Raw genomic sequence first — 20,999 nt, 5'->3', positions numbered from 1 at the left:
GCAAGAGAGAATGCAGGAGGAAAAGCACTGCCTTTTCCTGTGTTAACATCAGCCTTTCCCATATTTTAAAGTTTTTCCAAGCTGTCAAGAGAACGCATATTTCAAGACCAGTCAGCCATGATCCTTGGTAAAGATGAGTCAAAAAAAAAATATATATCTTCGACATTAAAATTATCTTTAAATGGAGGAGCATTTTCTCACACGGCTTTTTATTATTATTATTATTTGTAAAATCTAACATTTAATTTGATTATAAGCATTTTTAATTAATACATTGTTTTTAGTTTTTCAGAGTATTAGACTACTTTAACTAATTAGTGATCTTTGGCCTCCTACTTCTCATATACACTGAAGATGACTTACAACAAAAACACATTTCCCTCAATAAAATGTGTTGACTTTCTTTATTCGGGAAATGGTGACAAGAAAATATCTGATGGGATAAATATGTCCATATTTACAGCAAAATCAAATAGTTTTGAGCAAATGTAACTGTAAAAACCAAAGCAGGGGGAGGATCCAAATAAAGTCTTCTGTGCCACCATGTTCGTGCAAAATATGAAATGCATTTTTTGTTTGAATTCTAATATAGCTAATGTAAAAATATTCTACATCTTTTTTTCACTCCTTACAATATTTTCTACAGTGAGGGACAAAAAAAGTACAATTATTAATTTAATGACATTTAAACCAAGCAGGAGAACAAGTTTTTTTCTGTAGGTTTTATCCAAACAACATACTGTCAATGTTCTGAAAGATATTTTGAGCTAAATTATTAACAAGTCAAGAAGTATTATTAAAACACAAAGGAAACATATTACGGTTAGCCTAGTGCTAAGACAAACTGCAGCGCATGAAAACCAAAGGAGCAAAACTTGAGTTAATTGAAAACATGAATAATGTTTTACTAATGAATTACCGGTTGGGACTTATTCAAAAATGTCTAGGATTGATAGAGGGGAGAAAAACATTAGGTGTGAAGAAACATTGTTATTGTTTTATGAAGTTCTATTAATTATACACTGAAAGAGATCAATAGAACTGGAAAACCCTTTAAAAAATATGTGCTTTGGTAATTTTATATTCTTGCCAGGAGACAATATGATGTCTTTTATTTTTTGTTTGTTTGTTGTCCTTTTCAATCACTAATATGAATATTTGTTGCTGTGTGAAATGTTAAACAGAATCACAATAAAAATCATTTTAAAAAAGAACCAAAGTGTTTCATGTTGTGTTCATAGAAAACCTCTCCAAATACTGGTAGTAAAAATAAAACTGTGTAGCAAAAGCTTACTTTACCATCTTAAGGTCTCTGAATAGGCTTATCCTTTATGCTTGAGAGCAATACCCATCCATCCTTTTTCCTCTCTTTTCATGTCATTCTACATTCTTTGGGTCAGCGGCGCCTGGTCTAGTTGCGGTGCCGTGTATCCTGATCACATAAGCATAGGAGATAATCCTCAGGACAGCTGGGGAATCTTTACTGCACAATTGAAGCATGAGCTGGATAGCAGCTTCACAGTCCATCTCTGTAAAACCCCCACACTTTCATCAGCCTGCCATGGCAGCACTCCCCCCGGCAACGCACACACGATTATCACAGCTACAACTGATTTCCACCATGCCAGCACACACACACACGCCGACTATGGCTGCAGGTCAGCGCAGCTGCAAAGAGAAACTTCCACCAGTGTACAGCGTTCCCTCATGTACCTTTATAATAGGAACATTTGGAGAAAAACTAGACCCACAACTTCTCCCTGCTGTCAATATTTCATACAAACTTGATGCATGAAACAGGTGGTGTCCTAGTTGAAGGAAATTTCCCAATGACCTTTCTTCTTTTCAATTCTGTGTTGTATTGAATAATCACTGAGCTATCTTCAAAGAACTTACTGTCAAAATGAATCAATTGACTGAGGAGGACATGCCCGCTGTACATGTCCTCCTGGTGATAAATCTAAACAGTCTCTGGTCTAATATATCTACTATGATAAACTGTTTTCCTAAGAATAGTTTCTGCTAGAAGACTTAGCGCCTCTATCTCCTTAGAGATTCTGATGAACAATAGTGTGTTCGTAAGAATTCAATCAAGGGTTTTTAACGTCTGCTGAGAGGCAATCCAATCCTTCTGGTGAATTTTTTGATAGAGAAAAACATCCAAAACCCACGCTCCTGTCCCAACACCCTCCACTCCTTACCCAAAAACCCCACTATAGGATCTCTGGGGCTTTTCCTGATACTCAGCTAAGTTTTACGAAGAAGGAAGCAAATGTCCTAATATTATTTATCTCATCATTAATTGTTTTATTGTTCATTTTTCCAGAAGGAGAACACCAACTCTGGTCCTCTTGGAAATTGTAAAATTTATGACCCATGCAAAATTATTCATTTTAACTGGAGCAGAAAAGCAACATGCTAAAGAAAAGAGCAGTTCCTGAAAAATGAGCTTTGTCTTGTGTGGCTGACATTTTTATGATTTTGAGCAAGTGTTGAAAAGCTCCGAGCCGGCTATCATCATCATCCCAAGCATTCTGGTGAGAGACCTCAGTCATGCTCGATGAGCTTTGTCCCTGTAGTCACTGGGAAAATGTGCAGGGACCTGGATCCTGGAGTGAAAAAACACTGATAGCTTTTACAGCTCATCGTATCATGAGACATATTTGAGATATATTACACGCCAGTGCTCTTCCTGGTGTTTAATGATTTAAACAGCTTGTTCTGTTATTCTTCTGAAGTGTTTATTGAATATTATTTGCCACATCATGTATATAAAAAAAAGTGCTCCTCAAACAGCTGCATTACACTTTCCACTCATTTTAACTGAGGAGATTATTCATCAATTTTGGCAACCTCCACAGAACGTCTATGTACCACTTGATATATAACTGATTGTTTTCCTTGATGGAATGCTTTTTGATTTTTTTTTTTTTTACTTTAGTCCTGTTTTTAAATGTGCTAAGCTCATGTGCTTTTAAAGCTAGAGCAGTGGTTCCCAAAGTGTGGGGCGCGGCAGTGCCATTGCAGGGAGGGGCGTGGGAAGCGGTATGGATGAATAAAAATAAAACAGTTACACAAAAGTGTTTCACTGTAAAGATGGTTTGTAGTGTGTTTTTTTTTTTTTTTGCAACCTGAAGTGTGAAATAAACTTCAGTGGAGTTTGAAAACAAAATATGTGTATAGGTTTATGTCTGGCTGAATGAGGTGTGTGCCCAGTTGATTTTTTTGTCTTTTTGGGGGGGATTTTATTGTAATCCATAGGGGGCCCAGAAAATCTTTGGGAACCACTGAGCTAGAGAAACCGAGCTTGATCAGTGATCTAAAAGACGGATAATCAAGTGAGGGTGTAGGATATAGGCAAAGAAGGTACACATAGTAGACCTCCAGCAAACCTTCCTAAGAACTTGGAGTTAATCATTATTTCCACCTTCCATGTTTCTAGAGAATAAACATACATGTTTATGTTGGAGACATGCACAAGCAGGAATAAATAAACTGCAGAAAGGGTCAAAGTGTCATGACTGACCACTCAGCTGCAAATTAGAGTATGCATTATCTCTGAGAATATGCTTGTGATTCAGTCAAAAGAGTTTTAATAAAACATGATAGTTTCTTCTTAAATACAAATTTAGCTGTTGCTAAAGGCCACTGGTCATTAAGTTAGGCCCCATCAGACCTAACTTAATGACCAGTAATACTTCAAGTGAATAACTCATCACCCTGGTATCTGTTAGTGGATGGGATAAATAACAAGTGAATATTTTTATTTCAAAATTGAAGTTTAGCAGCAGGGATAATGGGCAAAAGGGAGGATTTCAGTGAATTTGACAATGGTCAAAGAAACTCCAAAACAGCAGCTCTTTTTGTGTGTTCCCAGTCTGGCCTTGTCAGAGATTATTAAAGCACTTTCAGATATGTTGTGTAGTGCTGTAGAAGAATGAATCCTCTGTGAATGCAACCCAGTTTAAAAGTAACTTCACTGATTTGCATTGTTGTAAGTGAATGCTTCTCTAAGAGGATGACAGTTAGAATGCACATAGTCTAATTGCAGAACACTGGTAACTCAGAATTCAAATTTATATTAAAGGCTGTTGCAGTGCAGAATGTTTTGAGGATTCCAGCCTGTGGAGGGTAAAATTTATGAAAGCCTTTTAGTTTCTCCTTCAACAATGGAAAATCCCCAAAGGAAGAACAGCTGACATCAAGAGGGTCTTGCTCCTGGACTTCTAATTTACTAACATGTGTCAAGTATATTCTAGGCTTTTCCACTGATGTTTCAAGCATTAGAATAGATGCAGTCATAACTGTGTTGTGTTTTTCCAATTGAACAAGAAGCTGCCACTCTCAGACTAGGATAACAAATTCTATCTTCTCTTGGATTAATGGGGCTTTGAGGCTTCACAATGAGGCCTCAAGATATTTGCAGGACTGTTGACAGAGAAAACTCTGAAACCTTCTAACCCTTATCTACTGAGGCGAGAGATCATGTTGAGATATGCCATGTCTGACTACAGTAAAGCCAGAACAAAAATATGTCATTGTCAGATTAATTTGTTTTGGATAAATTAGTTTTACACAGATTTAAAATCTCTTGTGCTGCAGTAATGTACAGAGCACTGTAGTTGTAGTTTTGATTTGTTTGTACTAAATCAATAAAGCATGTCCAAGCAAAGTTAGTTTGATGCTATGTTATATTGCAAAGGTCCTTAAATCTGTATCAGAATCCTATAAACACCTAGTTTCAACAATGACGTCCTGTTTCATAGCATGAAGCCATTTTGGCTTGGCCAATGCTCTTCCGTAAAAAGGCGGGTCTCAGACAATTTTAACAGCAGCCCAGGGATTTGAAATATAGAGCCTTGTAGCCACACCCTGCAGCCCTTGCATCTTGCTACAAACTGTAGCATTGTGGGAAAATCACTGCTGGTATGTTTTGTTTATTTGTTTTCTCATGAAAACAACGTTTAGTGATAGAGACAAAAGTCCATGGTGCATTATGGAAGAGTCAGTTTTTCAGGTGAAGACTAAGTAGTTTACCTACATCTCAAGAAAAATGAGATTTTGACAAAATGTGGAAAATCTTAAGAAATATCAATACTTTTATAAGTCAATGTATTTAAGCAATAGGACACTAGCTGAGAAGGTAGTACATGCTTTGTATGAACTACTGAACTACTCCATATGCTACCAAAGACATCAAATGATGAAAGTACAAAAGTTAAAATTTTAAAAATTCATTTATTATTTCAGATTTTTTTTTTCCGCCTTTGTTATACAAAGATGTTAAATAACTTAAATACATTCTTACCAGTCATTTGCGATCTGTTTATGCCTACAAGCTATACACATGAGGTAGAGGGAAAATAATTTAGAGTTCCCATAAGACAAGAATAGGTGGACATGGACAAAACTCAGTTGGTGTAATAGTTTCACAAAATAAAATACACCAGTTGACGTGTGTTATGTATCTGGAAAGCACAGCATAAATCCTATCAAAATGCAAACAAAGTAGGACATAAATCAATTCATACAGACGGGGGCATTTTTTTAACACTGTAGGAAACTATATGGTTGGACAGCTACAATAAAAATTAAAAAGATGCTTAACAAGAAAGGCAATTATGTGATCAGATCTAAATCAATAAAAAAAATCTGGATGACCGTGATCATCTTCAATAACTACAGGTGCATTGATTTCTTTTTTTTTTTTTTTTTTTAGGATTTATTAGTGCTTGGATATTAATTTTGACTTTACATGATACAAGATTTAAAAATATATTGCTTTGTGAAACCTCAACCCCAAAAAGGCACAAAAACCCATAAGAGAAAAAAAAAAAAAAGCATTATAAAATCCAGGATATAAAATCAATTTAAACTTTTTATATATTTATATATTTACACTAAACACATGCTCATAATATTTTCAAAAATAATTTATCTTTTAATCTTTTCTACAAAATAAAATTTTATACATGATCCACTGAATACTAAACAGTGCAGAGCTTTGTTTTTGAGAACATAGATGACAGTGAAATCGAAATATGCATCATGCTCCTCTTTTTCCTTGACAGCTTGTAGGCCTATGTACAAATCAAGAACACACAAAAGAATGCGTTCTGTGTGAATTTGGTATATCTGTCATATCCGTTGCAAATCCATTTAATTTAATAGCAGAGAGCCGCACAGCGCTTGGGCCAAAAAAATGTGGAAAAAAAACATAAAACACCACCAGAATCTGTGGGGAGCAGGCATTTATCCTAAGAGTCTCAGCATAGCTATTATGGTCACCATGTAGCGTGCAAAGTTCTGTGTATGTGTTTTGACCAGTCTTTATTTGGAGTGCCATCTCCTATCAAAATGTTTGGAATTTGCCAAGTGATGTTTGCATCCTAAAGCATGAATTTAATGCCAAAGTGAGACTAATGAATTAAATGTACTCTGATTGGCTAATTGTCGTACTAAAAAATTCTCAATTTTGCAGGTTTGAAACAGTGATGATGCTGAACCAAATCATTTGTTTTGTGGGGGTCCTCAAAAGGTTTGTTTCAAATTTTTGTAAGAGCTAAACATGTGCCTCAGTTTTGTCGCTATACCACAGGAGAAGAAACCATTGCTACTTACATTAACAGAAAAAAATTAAATAGAAAAGATCTGCACTTTATTGTATCTATAAATACAGATGTAAAATACTTTAAAGGGAATTGGGCTTCAGTGCGCGAATGTTGCTATAATACAGAAATGGGTCCCTCACTCAGTAGTTAATTCTCACCAGAATAATGTGAAGTTATTCTGGTGACTTCACCAGAATAACTTTGCACTGTTTGCACTGTTTTCCTAAATATGCAAAACACCAAAAATGATTTTTCTATTCTAGTAAAGGAGCATTCTTTTGTTGAAGTAGCATAATCTGACTAAAAAAGCTAATAAATAAGTTTAACATTCTGACAGTAACTGCTGCTCTTTAGTTTTGTTTGCTTTAGTATGAGATTATGCTACTACAAAACAAGAGGAATGCATTTAATATCTTTTATTTGAAACTTTACTAGGTGTGCTGGTAATATTCAAGGGAGTTGCACATTGATAGTTTTGAGAAATTGTTCTTCACTTTTTGTCGAGTTTCACCCTTGTCTCTCTAGCATTTAGCAGCTGGTTAGCATAGCTTATCCTAGCACTCTATCAGCCTATAAAAACCAGGTGTAAATCTTTCACACAGACATCACAGATGTTATTCTCCTAATTCAGGCTTAAAAAAGCAAGAAAGTAGAATTCTTAAAATGCTGAACTTTTGCTATGAAGTGTCGCTGCAATTTATATTGTAGAGTCCTATTAAGACCCAATGTGTTGACTGAGTCACATATAGTAAGGAAGAAAGGTGGACTAACTTGTGTATGAATAAATCTTCACTGGCTTCCCACAGACGGCAGTGGTGAAAGTCCAGCTTTATGTGTAGGCATCAGTTTGTGGAACATCACATAGACATCGGCCTTATCAAAAATATATTTATGCCAGCTACATGGCATAAACATACATATTCACTAGAGCAAATCTGCACACTGTCAGGTTAGATTTCAGTCTCAGTTGCCCCAAACTGTTTAAACTTCTACTGCACACATTGTAATATGGCTCAATCAAATTGTGGCAGCTGAAGAGGAGAGGCAAATATGGAAATGGTAGGGAGTTACATTCCTACAGTTCTCCACAGTTTTCTTTACAACAAAGTATAAAAAGAAAAACCAATAAAAAAAATATGAAGCTGCACAGAGCTCCATAAAGTCTGATCAGAGTCACATGCCACATGTCTGCTGTTTAAATGATAATCTGCTGCAACAACGCAGGCCTGAACCACTGGTATCTCCAATTTGAAATTGTCTGTATGTTTTTCATATTATTTTATCCTCATAGATATAGTGGTTTAAGTTATTCCCTGAACACTGGTTCGCTCAAGGCTAGGAATAGCCTAAACTGATTGGTTTAGTTGTTTTCTGTTAATTCATTTAGAAACAGTTTCATATTACATTACTGAAAATAAAGAAAAGAAAATCCTCCTGGTAAAGGAGTAGTCCCAAAGGATCTATAAATTATCCACAAGACATTAAATACAAGTGTGTTGTTTTCCAAAGGCACTTGCCAAAATGGATTAAAACAAAGAGAGAAAAACAACACAAACAAAATGTTTGTGTTTTTAGTGGTTTGATTTTACATAGTTACATAAGTGGCTTGTATAATATCACTAAATCATAACTGGTTTTATTTACATACATATGCAAACACACAATGTGTGTGAGTGTAAATATGTGAGTGTAAAGTTAATCTTACACCCAGTCTTTTTTTTTTTCTTTTTTTTTGAAGAGTCTCAGAATATGATTTTAACTGGAATAAAAAACATTATCACTCAAACATTTGCTAGAGTGCAAAGGCACACAAGATGAACACACACATATTTAACATACTCACACACTCTATTGTTCTTTGAGCAAAGCCCATAAGAAATCAGTTTGTGAAGCCATCCGTGTATTTATTCTACAACTGGATTATTAATTTTCTTGGAAAATGTTGTCTATGGATATCTGAAACAGGTAACAAAAAAAAAGCTTTTTTCCTCAAGGCAATGCTGTGATTAAAAAGCTTGAGATGGTAACCCAGTTGTCTGAATATTTTGCAGGACCCCTGAAGCCCACATTAATCCATTCAAAGTGCTTTTTGCTTTTTTTGGTTTGCTTCTCAATTTTCTGCAGAACGTTGTTCCGACAATAGCAGCACAACCTCAGATGAGAACAAACCAACCAGTCTTCTTCATTACAAAGACCTGAATCACAAAGACCAACCATCTTTGACTTGCTCCACTGATTCTGAGGCAACCGGTAGCTGATGCTTTACCCCTTGCAGGTGTAGACTTCTTCTCTCTGCGTGCATTGCTTGCATTCAACATAGCAGCACCATCGCACCTGACACTGGCAGGGCCCGGTCACCTCCCTACTTTGTGTATTGTGGCCCCTCCCACAACAGATAGCATCACAGTTCTGGTCTTTGTAGCACTTGCGTGCTGCGGTGCCTGCTGAGTATTTGCTGGGTTTACAGAAGCTGGGCGAGTCTTCAATGTGTAGCAGATCCATAGTGCGAGGGATTTGATCGCTCAGACCAGGCAGGGAGTGCTGCTGCTGCTGCTGCTGGTTTCGGCCTGTCGAGATGTCTCCCTCTCCAGTGGCCTCATTGGTAGAGCTGCCGACCTTGACGGAAGTCTCGTAGCGCAGCTTCAGTCGGTTGCCGATCTCATGAAAGGGCAGGAGCTGCCTCCAGCAGGTCTGGACAGTGCAGGAGCCAGAGACACCGTGGCATTTACAAGTAGTCTCTACTCCAGCCTTGATTACCTGAAGCAGAAACAAAAGATCCTTGTTAACGACTATAAAGCATTAAAGGCATAAAAGCAATGTAATTTAACAACCTTTTGTTTAATAAGCAAAACTTGGAGGAGTTGAATTATTTTCTCAATTATTTCAAAAGGGTGAAGCAGAGTTGCTTCAGACTGGATAACTATTATATTCATTGCTTGTTTTCATAAAATGGCCAATTAGAGGCTTTGCTTATAGCTTGTAACACAAAGGAGAGCATTATAATACTGCATCAAGACTTTAATAATGATAATTAGTGTGTGGGAAACCTGATAATGATGAAAATCTTGGACACAAGTTTTAATTTAACATTTTTACAGGTATTATCATAGGTCAGGGTAAATTATTGCAAACAAAATCCCACAAACAGAATTCATTGCTAAAGTCTTACATGTTTGAACATGTGAACAACACACTTGCCATTTGATGTGTTTTATAAATCTTGGTTAAAACCATGTACCATGTCTATTTGGAGATTATTATCTCCAAATAATGTCTGCTCTTGTCCATTCTTGAGTCTTTATCAATGTATACTGATTAGATTCATGTGTGCTGTGGTTACTGTGTTAATATTACCAGTAGAAATTATTACTTTAATAAAAAAGAAAATTTAAACTGACATTTATGTCAAATATAATACTTTTGTCAAAATAAAGTTGGAATTTCTTAAGTGGAATTTAATGCTTCTAGATAGTCTTGTCATGTTACAACCACACATTTCTATACATGTTAATGGTGTTTTACATGGTAGACTGCATGGTTAAAATGACACAAGAATTTCATTTTTTTCATATTAAATCTTAGTTTAGCTTTCGTATCCATTTGATCCCCTTGCGTTAATACTTAAAGTCAAGATTTTTTTATTTTTTTTTGCAAAACAGATCAACCTCAGTCAGATTGGATGGAAATCATGTGATAAATTTTATATTGGATTTAGGTCGGAACTTTGGCACAAAGACATGAAAATTATTTTATTAAAATTATTGCACTGAAATAGTTCTGAGAGCACGTTTAATGTCATTGTCCTCCTGAAAGGTTAACGTCCACTCCAGTATTTTTGCAACCTCAAACAGCTTTTTTCATGAAACTCCCGGTATCTAACTAATTTATTTTTTCCATTGTTTCTTAAAGTACAAAACTTTTATAAAATAGTTAAAATAGTTAGCACATTGCTGAAGTTGCTTTCAATTCACCAGTGCAATAAAGGGCTATTTTCATTTTTTCATAATTAAAAAAAATTTAATTTCATAATTTTCTTTCACAAGTTTTCTGTGTCCTCAAATTACTGTGGCAAGCTGCATGTTGCCAAATATGTCAAGTGAAGAGCCAATGGTTGTCTTGTGAATTGATTCTCCCACCTGAGCTGTAGATCTTTATTATATGAAAACATGTGGAAAAATTCAAGGGGTTTGAGTACTTTGGCAACTTAACGCTTTTAGTACCACAACAAATGATTTTATCTTCTCTTAACTTAGCAGTCAGCCAAAGTTCATTACAATTTTAAAAGCAAGAGGAAAATAAGATCAAAACTCTGCGTCTTAAGTGTGGTTTAGAGAGAATCTTTTTTTTTTTTTCTTTTCTCCGGCTGTGAAAGAGATCAGGGAACAGGAAGTGCATATTCATCACACCAGCAGGTCAAAAAATTTTGACTGGTCAGCTTTTAAAATGTTTGGTGCAGAGGTTAGCACATTCCAGTTTTCTCCTCAGTGTGGGAATTTATTTGGAGCAAATGTAGTACGACTTATACCTCCTAATGTACAAATTACAGTTCCACTCATTCAAAATATAACAAAAAATACTCACAAAAACTGTGCAAAAGTGAGATCCTATCAAGGAATTGTGTTTGCTAACATTTCCGAACCACACTTCTACAATAACTGATTTTGAAAATGAGTGGAAACAACATGTTCCAGACTCCAACTTTGCTTTGACAAATTACAGTCTTTCTTTATTTTTTATACTGCTATTAAATAGGCTTCCAAGATAAAAGCCCTGTATTTGCTCACCACAAACAATTGGTTGGCAGTGCTAGAGCACAAATGAGGGTTGCTCCCAATCTAAACTGAGGGAAGAAAACAAATATGGACTAACAAGCAGTTTCAGAATTTACCATATTTACACTAGCAGTTACTTTAATCAGTCCAAATTATTTTATTAGCCATGTTTTAAGCTAAACATTTCTGTGAGTTTACCCTCCAAACGTTTCCTTCTCTCTGCAGTTTTTCCGATGGCCCTTAATAATTTAGGTTCTTAGATAAATTTGAATTCCTAAATAGAAAAGCAAAATGTTTTATTGCACTTGGGGCTTACATAGCTGACATATCTGTCCAATATTATTTATATCTCCAAATAATCTCTGCTCTTGTCCATTCTCGAGTCTTTATAAGTGTATTCTGGTTAGATTCATGTGTGCTGTAGTTACTAACTGTGTTAATATTACCAGTGAAAATTATTACTTTAATAAAAAAGAAAATTTAAATTGACATTTGTGGCAAATATAACACTATAAAATTCCTGAGTAATAAATTTGCTTTCTTTTAAAGCTACTCCCTAGAAGGGATTTTAATGAGTCTCAGATGTTCATAAATAAGAGTTTGCACAAGATTAGAGGAACTGTCAAAAATTGATGATGCGAGGGGAAAGATGCTATAATTTTTTTACCTTGAAGAAAAAAAAAAAAAAAAATAAGAGAACCTACTTTACCTTCATCCCCACATTTGTGTTGTGCGTGTCCACTCGTGCACGCAGGTCCTTGTTGGAGCGTTTGCCCAGAAATTCCTTGACAAATTTATTGGCATATTTCAGGTTGTCTCCACAGCCTCCCCACTGCCAGGCCTTGCGGTTCTCCAGGTCTGGGGCTTCGTCACACGTGCAGCGCTCCATACGTCCTGCACTGCACGCTTTGGCTAAGGCGTGTGTTAGGCCCGCTGAGGAGATGGCATACAAGAAGGCTGTCTCTTTGAATCCTGGGGAAGCATTTTTAAAATAGAAATTATAGAATGTAGTTTTCTATATTAATAGTCAGAAAAAAAGACATAGTATTAATTTTTAGAAAGTTTGTGAATTTCTTCATGCATGTGTTTAAAATTCAAGAAGGGTGCAATCATGATCTAGTGACTTTCAAATTCAGAATACAGACTTCTCAAATGGTAAGTTAGGAGTATGAATTAATATTCAATTAATCTCTACTTCATTTTAAACCATTTTGTAATCAGTCTTTTTTTTTGCAGTGGCATATTAGTATTAAAGGAATAACCATGAAATGTAAGTGTTCGGATCTTAACATCTGTCATCCCAATGCTATGTAGTTGATGCAATGCAAAATTCTGATAATAACAACAATGTAATCCAGACCACAGTTGGTACTATAATGTCCAGATTGGCTGTCAAACCTTTATCTTCAATAATTTGCAACTACAGGGTCTTATGTGCTGCTCAAACTCCTCCATCTAATGAAGCATTCTACTCAGCAATACAAACAATCAGCAATCCCCCTTTGTATTTTAAGCCAGTGTTTCCCAACCCTGGTACTCAAGGCACACTGCCCTACATGTTTTAGAGGTTTCCCTGCTTGAATGTGCCTGATTCAACTGATTGCAGTTCAACAAACGCCTGTTAATCAGTCATCAATTGAAATCAGCTAGACTGAAGCAAGGAAATGCCTAAAACATGCAGGGCAGTGTGCCTAGAGCACCAGGGTTGGAAAACACTCTTTTAAGCAACCAAAGTGGCAACATTTTCACAAGAAAATTTGTAAAGTACTAATGTCAGCAATTAAATTGCGATACCGACAAACAAATTAGCAGTGGATAAAACCCAGTTCAGATTTGAGTTGCTGGGTTAACAGAAATGAAACAAAATAAACTTTTTTGAGAAAACTTTGCTTTTGTAAGTTTATTTCACAAATCAAAACTTGTTTAATGAGCCCTGATTTGACTCATCAATTGAAATTTTCACAAACAAAACTGTTAAACTGTGTCAAAGAATCTCTATTCAGTATACTGTAGTTACCCAGTTCAAGTTTAAGCAGTATGACAGATTTAGATTGGCAGCTATTGGTTAGCCACTTATGGTAAGCAACGGTTGTCACCCAGACGAGAAATCTATTTAAGCCAACTCTGTCAACAGAGCAATTCAAGAGTTAGTTACTTTTTTACTTCAAAGTGAGAGTCTCAAACATTGACACTACAAGGTGTCATTTTAAATAATGTACCTTCAGATCCAGGCCTTGTAACTCAGACTTATTTCATCAGACAACGCCACATGCTGACAGCAACTAAATTACATTTAAAAAAAGACCTTGTGGCTACAGATCTCTTTACTCACCTAACACACAAGAGTATTTTATCACGGCATGCTCTTATTTTGATAGAAGGACTAGTCAAGAAACCTCAGAGAATTTCATTTGTAGATGTTGAATGCATTTTTTTTATTTACTTCTTTTGCAATTGGAACTGCAAAATTTCAGTGTCTTTTTTCAAAGGGAACTGACTATAACTGGAGTATCAGTCAGACATAGTGTGAAAATTTGTGCAAGTGCCATTGCACATTATGCTGTTTTGTAAAAGTGCGATCAATAATGAAGACCCACACTAATAATAGATTCTGATTCTGACAAAGAGTATTCAGTGAAACCTTACTCTAAATTGCAGAATCAGGACATTGACCAGTTTTCAGACACTTAAATTGTTACAGGGATCTGCCTGTCCATGTAATTACATCTTTAACTTTAAATATCTCCTATGTTGCAATGGGGTTTAGTTTTACACACCTGTTATGTGCTCTCCCCTTGACTGTAAGTAGGACTTTGTATCTAGAGATAAGAAAATAGTATGTTATAATTTGCTCTTACCTCTTTTTAATATGTTGGCGCGATGCCGCCCCTCTAATGTGCAATTCCACCTCTCAAAGCGAAACTGATGCTGGCATTCTAAGGCACTCATAATTATGGCCTCCCTTAAGGTATCCGCCACGCCCGGGTCTCGTCTGCACATCCTGCGCTGCTTCTTTTCCAGTTTGAGACGGTCACAAAGCTTGTAGTGGGCCCTACCCGTACTCTCTTCTGGTAGAGAATTCAGTGGCAGAACAGACAATGGTTCATTACCGGTCAACCTGTAGGAAAAACACAATGTAGAAGGGAAAAGTGAGGGAACGCAGCAGCGACATCAGATAAAGTTGAAAAGCCATACTGCAGACACAGATCAGGAAGCATAGCTGGGAAATGTAATGCGAAAAGCTTAGTTAATGTTCAGGTAAACTCAACTAGAACAAAGTTAATGTTCAGGGAAATTCATCATTTGTTAGTGACTTAAATAAATCTTGATACAAGATTGTCAGTGTAGGACAGCAGAGGAGGAAATGTTCTGCTTTTGTAATGAAGTTCCAGAAATTGGTCTCATTTGAAGTAATTGAAATACATTATGCTAATTATCTTAGAAATTAGAGATTTTTGAGAGATTTGATGTTAATCATTCAGTGACACATCCAGAATGTGACAAATATGTCATATACATGCAATATGACATGTCATCCACAGATGTATTGTGCAAATTAAACATAACACCGCAGGATTTGCATATTTATTGGAGAAGTCTTAGCATTTTAAAACTGACATTCCTCTGGCCCAGAATGTCTTGAATAAGTTTACATTTACATACATCAATGAGTTTTATTGAAAATCTAAATTATCAACCAAGTGAAATTACATTAAGTGGTTTTGCAGTGGCCTACATAAAAAATTTCAGTGTGTGTGCATTTCTATTTAGCTTCCTTTAACCCTCCCACGGTCTTAAGACAATGGGGGGTTTTTACCTTGTGCGTGGTCCCAGCTTTTATTAGGTTTTCAGGAACTGACGGGCTGATGGGACACCCACTTCCCGTTTTCTGACCGTGACATCTGCTGTGCACTTCTTAAGAGTCGCACTAAGACGGTTTGAGGGTTAAACTGATGCACAAAGGAAAATTCAGTGCCACCCATTCCCTTAAGAAATCCACAAAGAGAACTCATATAACATGAGTTTAATCTTAATTTGAAACCGTTTAGTTTCAGGATCATAATTGAATTTATGGGTTTTTCTGGAAAGCTAGTCAGAGTTTATGGGTAGATGAATGGAGATAAATATAGGGCAGTCCTGGAGGAAAAAACTGTTAAAAGGGGTTGGTGACTTGAGACAGACGTTTACTTTTCAGCAGGATAGTAACCCGCACATAAAACTTGAGCAACAATTAAATGATTTAGATCACAGTATATTAATCGTGTTTTTGAATGGCCCACTCAAAGTCCTAACCTAAATGGTAATTAGAATGAACTTACATAGCAATTTTCCAGTTATATTGACAGGTCAAAGCACTTTGCACAAGAGCCACGTTCGCCCATTCACACTCACAAATCATAGGCAACTTGGGATTAATGCCTTGCCGAAGATTAGAGGAGGAAGATGGAATTGAACCTAAAGCCTTCTGATTGGAAGACGGCTACACTGATGTTGTAACTACTCACTGATTTTGACAGATGTTAAAAAGAAGAATAGCTATTAAATTCAGTCTGGAAAGTTGGTAAAGACATACCCCAAAACGTCAATACAAAATACACAAGTACAATGCAAAAAAACATGCTCCGCTTTTTGGATTTTTATAGGCAAACAGTTTATAAAATCTTGTAAGAATTTTGTTCCACTAAGTGAAAATTCAGAAATTTTTGTTGGTGTATTACATACAATCCAAATAAAATCCACTAACATTTGTGACTCTGAAATGACAAACTGACAAAAACATTTAAGGTGGATGAGTCCTTTTGCAAAGCACTGTCTAACAGGCAAATGTTTAAAATCTCAAAGCAAGGAATGAGAACATGTGGTAAACTTGTATGCCTTTTGTCAGTTTATATAAAGGGAGCCATCTGCACATTTTAATCCACTGCCGCACAGCTGGCAAAACCTATGACCAGTCATCTCAGTTTGTGATAGGAAAAGCAGAGTGTTACTTTTGTAAACACACATGGGGTACATGACCGTCAGCCTGTGACCAGTTTGGTCACATCGCCTTTCAGATCTGGCACAGTAGTTGCTCATTATGCGTCTTTTCTGGCCTCCTTCATAGTCAAAGCTGAAACTGAAGAATACACAGATTTAAAGAAAGCCACAGCAGCACAGCTGTGGAGGTGTGTCTTTCTGCAGCTTTATTTTTATTTTTAAAACTACATGTATTTGCGTAGTGACACCACATTCAGTTGATTATTGATACAGATATGAAATATCAAGATGTTATTTTTATTATGGTTAGAAAAAAACAGAGACTGAAATTCCAACTTTAAAAGCATGTAAAAGCAAAGGTTTTATTGATGAAGAGAGCAAAGAGAGAAAAAGTAAATACTTCAGCAATCCAAAGGATTTTTAGTTTATTTACTTTTATTTGAAATGATGGTAATAACCTAATCCCTGATCTCTAGGTCATTAAGCAATATGGATAGGTGATATGTTGACCTAAAATAATTGTTATGGTCCTGTTCAAATATATGAGCATTTAACATCTTACCTCCAGCAGATCACTCTCTTGATAATTTAATTTAGAATAAATCCATATGAGTTAGTCTTGGACCTAATTGCTAGTACAAGATTAAATTGTACATGTACAATACAAAATAGATACTATCTATTTTCTTGAAACAACCCCAACCTGAGAGATGTTATAACTATTAATGTGAAATCATTTCATAGACTGTTAAACCATCATGCTGTTTGTATTGAGTGGTTGTCAAGAGATTTTTGTGCACAGAAGGTACTAAGACTGGCAGTTGGGCTCTACCGGTGATCTGTGTGCAAAGCACTTAAAGTCAGATTAACTATCTTATAAAAGGGTAAGGCCATGTAAAAAGCAGTTAAATAGTGTTCATTTACAAGATCATAATATGTTTTATTTTCACTATTACATCATGCAATTAAACTGACTGGAAACATTTTACATATTCCATTCTCAGCATGTTAACCACAGGAAGATCACTGATGGCAGACCACCTCTTATCTACCTTTCTATTGTAAAAATCACTGGCTTCTTTGTCAATAAATGCCCATTAGGAATCTACAAAAGGTTTAGAGGTTTATGTGAATGCTACAATTTGAACCTTTTAATTTTTGTCTGCAATTGTCGGTTATTTACACAGAAGCAGATTGGTATTTACAATGGAAATACAGGTAGAGAATGTTGTACCATCGATGATCCCAGCAGATTGCAGTAAGCTTTAATGGCATTTAAAGTGAATAATGCTATTTTATTGAGCTTAATGTTGAATTTGTTTTCTGGTCAGTAGTCCCTCTGACTGGAAATGCTTAAATTGGAAATGTTTCACTGTCAGTAAGTGGGTCATACAAAAAGATAATCAATTATGCATTATTTCCTACTTCCATTTCCTGTGAAAGCATTAGACAGTTCTGTGTAAATAATTTCCAAATGGAAATGTAAAAATTGTTTAAAGGGTCATAAAACAGAGCTTAGAAAAACACTCTGCTGTTTTGGGGTTTGGGGTTATTTTTATATAGTGGAAATACACTTTGTTCTTGGCTATTACGGGTAAAATTTTAACTAGTAAGTGTTTGGACAGAACCTCACGTGAAACAAACTTAACTATCCTTTAGAATTTTATAGTGATCTGTAAACTGGTTAAAATATTAAGTAAATAGCCCTCGAGACTCTTCATCCTTGCAAAAAAAAATGTTTCTTCGTTTTCACATCTTAAGGCAAACAAATCTTCATTTCTCCTACCAACCCATCTTTTAAAAGTTCTACACACAAAAATCAATCATTATTACAGAGGAGTTAATAATGATTAACTCCTCACAGCAAATGGGAATACTGCCACAAACTGTATTAAAATAAAACTATTCTTTCTAAGGTGTCATGCACTTGCCAAGTATCCACGCCAGGCTAGGTAGCAATCCAGACCCAGGACTGGTAAATGGAAATCTGTATTGCTTCCCCTTTAAGCACTGTATTGCTTGTCAGAGAGAAATCTGTCACTGCTCACATTCAGTGCAGCCTGTAACATAAGGTAACAGGAGTTCCTCAGCAAGAGATTTGTTTTATTAAGTCCAATAACTGACTGAACAGGCTGAAATGTTTCCCCTTTAGTCCTCAGTGCCACATCATTGGACTTTAATGGGTCACAGATGTTTCAGTTTGGAATTTGTTTTAACGGTGCTCAGCATGTTCATCAGTTAGAGCAGTCAAGTTTGAGATGAGTCAAAAAGTCTTGCTTAAACATGACACAATTTACTTTTTAAGTGCATTTGCCTCATTTTACATCTCCACTAATCACAATTGATTTAACCTTTTCAAAAGATTATTACTTTGTAGAAAAAACTGAAAATGCTATAACATTGCCCCAAAATTGTAAACAAAAATCACACAAAAACAGAAAAGCAAAAACTATCTCCATTCAGCTGAGACTAACTGGTTAATTAGTCAGGCTGTCTATGTTGGTCTAAGGTTGGCTAATAAACGCCTTAATAAGAGTGTCGGAGTCGACACTTGTAGTGTCCACATTTTGTGAGTCTTCAAACAATTCTGTACAGCTGAATATGTAACTTAAAGTGAAGAAAAAGTGAATTAGCTTATTTTTAGCCATTTTTAGTGGCAGTGCAAAGTAATAGGTAGAGGAGAGGAGTAACTAGAGTTCTCTCCAGCTTCGCAGATCTTAGTCACTACAGATCTTAGTCACTACAGCACTCTCTGACATCTCATTAAATGCGATGGAGATGTTTTTGCAGCTTTGAAACTTTAACCTTTCCAAAGCTTGATGTACTGAAATACTGTAAACTAGCCCACCACTAGCCCCAACATAGATTTTTTAAGGTGATTTGAAGCATCAAATCTGTTAAGTAGTCCCTCTGACTGGACATGCTTAAAATGTCTCACTGTCAGTAAACATTTGAGAAATGTTCAGTCTCAAATATGACTGAACATTTGAGAGTTCCCTCAAACGTTCAGTCACAAACCAGACTTTGACTTATGTCAAAGTCTTACTTAAACTTGACATAAGTAAGTAAAATGTCATGTCAAAAGATAAGCTCTCTCTCTAAACAATAACTTGTGATTTGTTAAAAGGATAAATTAACATGAAAAGATACAGAATAACACAAAAGAATGTCCAAGTACATAAAATAGTAAGACATCACAGATGAAATAATACATAAACACATAACAAAATATTTTAAATCAATACAACAAAAGCAATTAAATACATATGAAATGATTATAAATTTGTAGTATATACAGGTGGAAAAAAAATTCTAGTATCAGGCAGTAGTCTTGATGAACTACAATATTATTACCTAACCAAAGCAATTTTTTCTCAAAAATAGCATCTATTGTAACATGTTTTGTTTTTGTAACATGCATTGTAACAAAAACAAAAAAAGACTCACACTGAGAGGATTCAACTGTTGAATTGATTCTTGTTTGAAGCAAAAAAGATGGACTTAGCAAAGCTCAAGGAAGTTAATTAATGGTATGATTTACTATTGTCTACTGTATCTTTTGGATAAAAACATACTCTAGGCAAAATGGCATGAAGGCAAAGAGTCCTGGAAGAGGGAACAGTTGTTAATATCTCTAGAGAAGAAAGTACTGGCCAGCTTCCTCACTTGTGCAAGGTTTCCGCTCTGTGATTGCAGTCGAATAATATCACATACACATACTGGTGCAGTTCCCTCAAATGTTCAGACACAAACCAAACTAAAACACAAAGCTTTACTATACTGTCACAAAGCATTATTAAAAGTAAAGCTTGCGTCTTGAGTGAAAATGGAAAACTGCTGAAAATTAAAGATAATATTTTCTCTAGGAGCAGGACCGCAACTCCTGCTGTCACACAAAAAGGTCAGACATTCCAATAAGATGATGTACCGAAAGAGTATCAATCTGTTGTTTTTCAATGAGGAAGGAACTCATTCAACTCACTTTGGGAACAACAGAATTGCAAAAATATTTAGTAGCTGATTCACAAATATCTAACCAGATTTCAGAGAAAAGGGAATCCTTGGTGACTTTACATCCTTTTAATTAACCAGAGATTAAGTCATGAAGTCTCATATATGAGGGATGAAAAACAAAGGTAAAAACAATCAATGGCTGCTTGAAAACTAATCAGCCATGCAGATAATATGGTTCAAAAGATAAACCATGAGAGAGAGGTAGAAATTACTTTCAAAACTATAACTTGAAACAACATGGTTCTTCCTCAGGAGAGCCTGTTGGTTTTTATCCACTAAGCCCTAATGTGAATATTTCCTAAAGTTCAAATGCTGCCTGTATGACAGTTAACCCAGATTCAAGATTCAATAGATTATTGCTTAAACCAATTGCACAAACAAAATGAAAAAAGTAGGGTAGTCATCTCCCATTTCTCAATCAAGGGAAATGGTCAACATATACCATGTTCTGCATGGAATTTCCACCCCATTTCTCTGCATGTATTGGCTCTTTCTGGGTATTCCTGCTTACCCCCACATCCAAAAGGTAGCGTGCAACTGGTCACAAGTTTCTATTGGGTCTGCATGTGTGTGTGTGTGCATAGTTCATTTCATTGTAAAAGACTGGTGAACTGTCCAGGTTGTA

General features: G+C 35.8%; 1 protein-coding gene across 2 annotated transcripts in view; it reads right to left on the bottom strand.

The window, feature by feature from the left end:
* Positions 1 to 6,283: 6,283 nt before the first annotated feature.
* Positions 6,284 to 20,999, bottom strand: part of wnt9a (wingless-type MMTV integration site family, member 9A) — a 28,195-nt gene continuing 13,479 nt past the window's right edge. For both annotated transcript variants that reach the window (XM_028021718.1, XM_028021720.1), the window contains 3 exons: positions 14,242 to 14,501; positions 12,093 to 12,355; positions 6,284 to 9,368 (listed from right to left, as the gene is read on the bottom strand). In XM_028021718.1, the coding sequence (XP_027877519.1) occupies positions 8,874 to 9,368; positions 12,093 to 12,355; positions 14,242 to 14,501 (1,018 nt within the window). In that variant the 3' untranslated portion in view covers positions 6,284 to 8,873. The remainder of the gene's footprint in view (positions 9,369 to 12,092; positions 12,356 to 14,241; positions 14,502 to 20,999) is intronic.

Source organism: Xiphophorus couchianus, chromosome 6 (genome assembly GCF_001444195.1).
Source record: "Xiphophorus couchianus chromosome 6, X_couchianus-1.0, whole genome shotgun sequence".
NCBI classification, from domain to species: domain Eukaryota; kingdom Metazoa; phylum Chordata; class Actinopteri; order Cyprinodontiformes; family Poeciliidae; genus Xiphophorus; species Xiphophorus couchianus.
The sequence above is the reverse complement of the archived record's forward strand: the minus strand, read 5'-3'. Positions and strand labels throughout refer to the sequence as shown.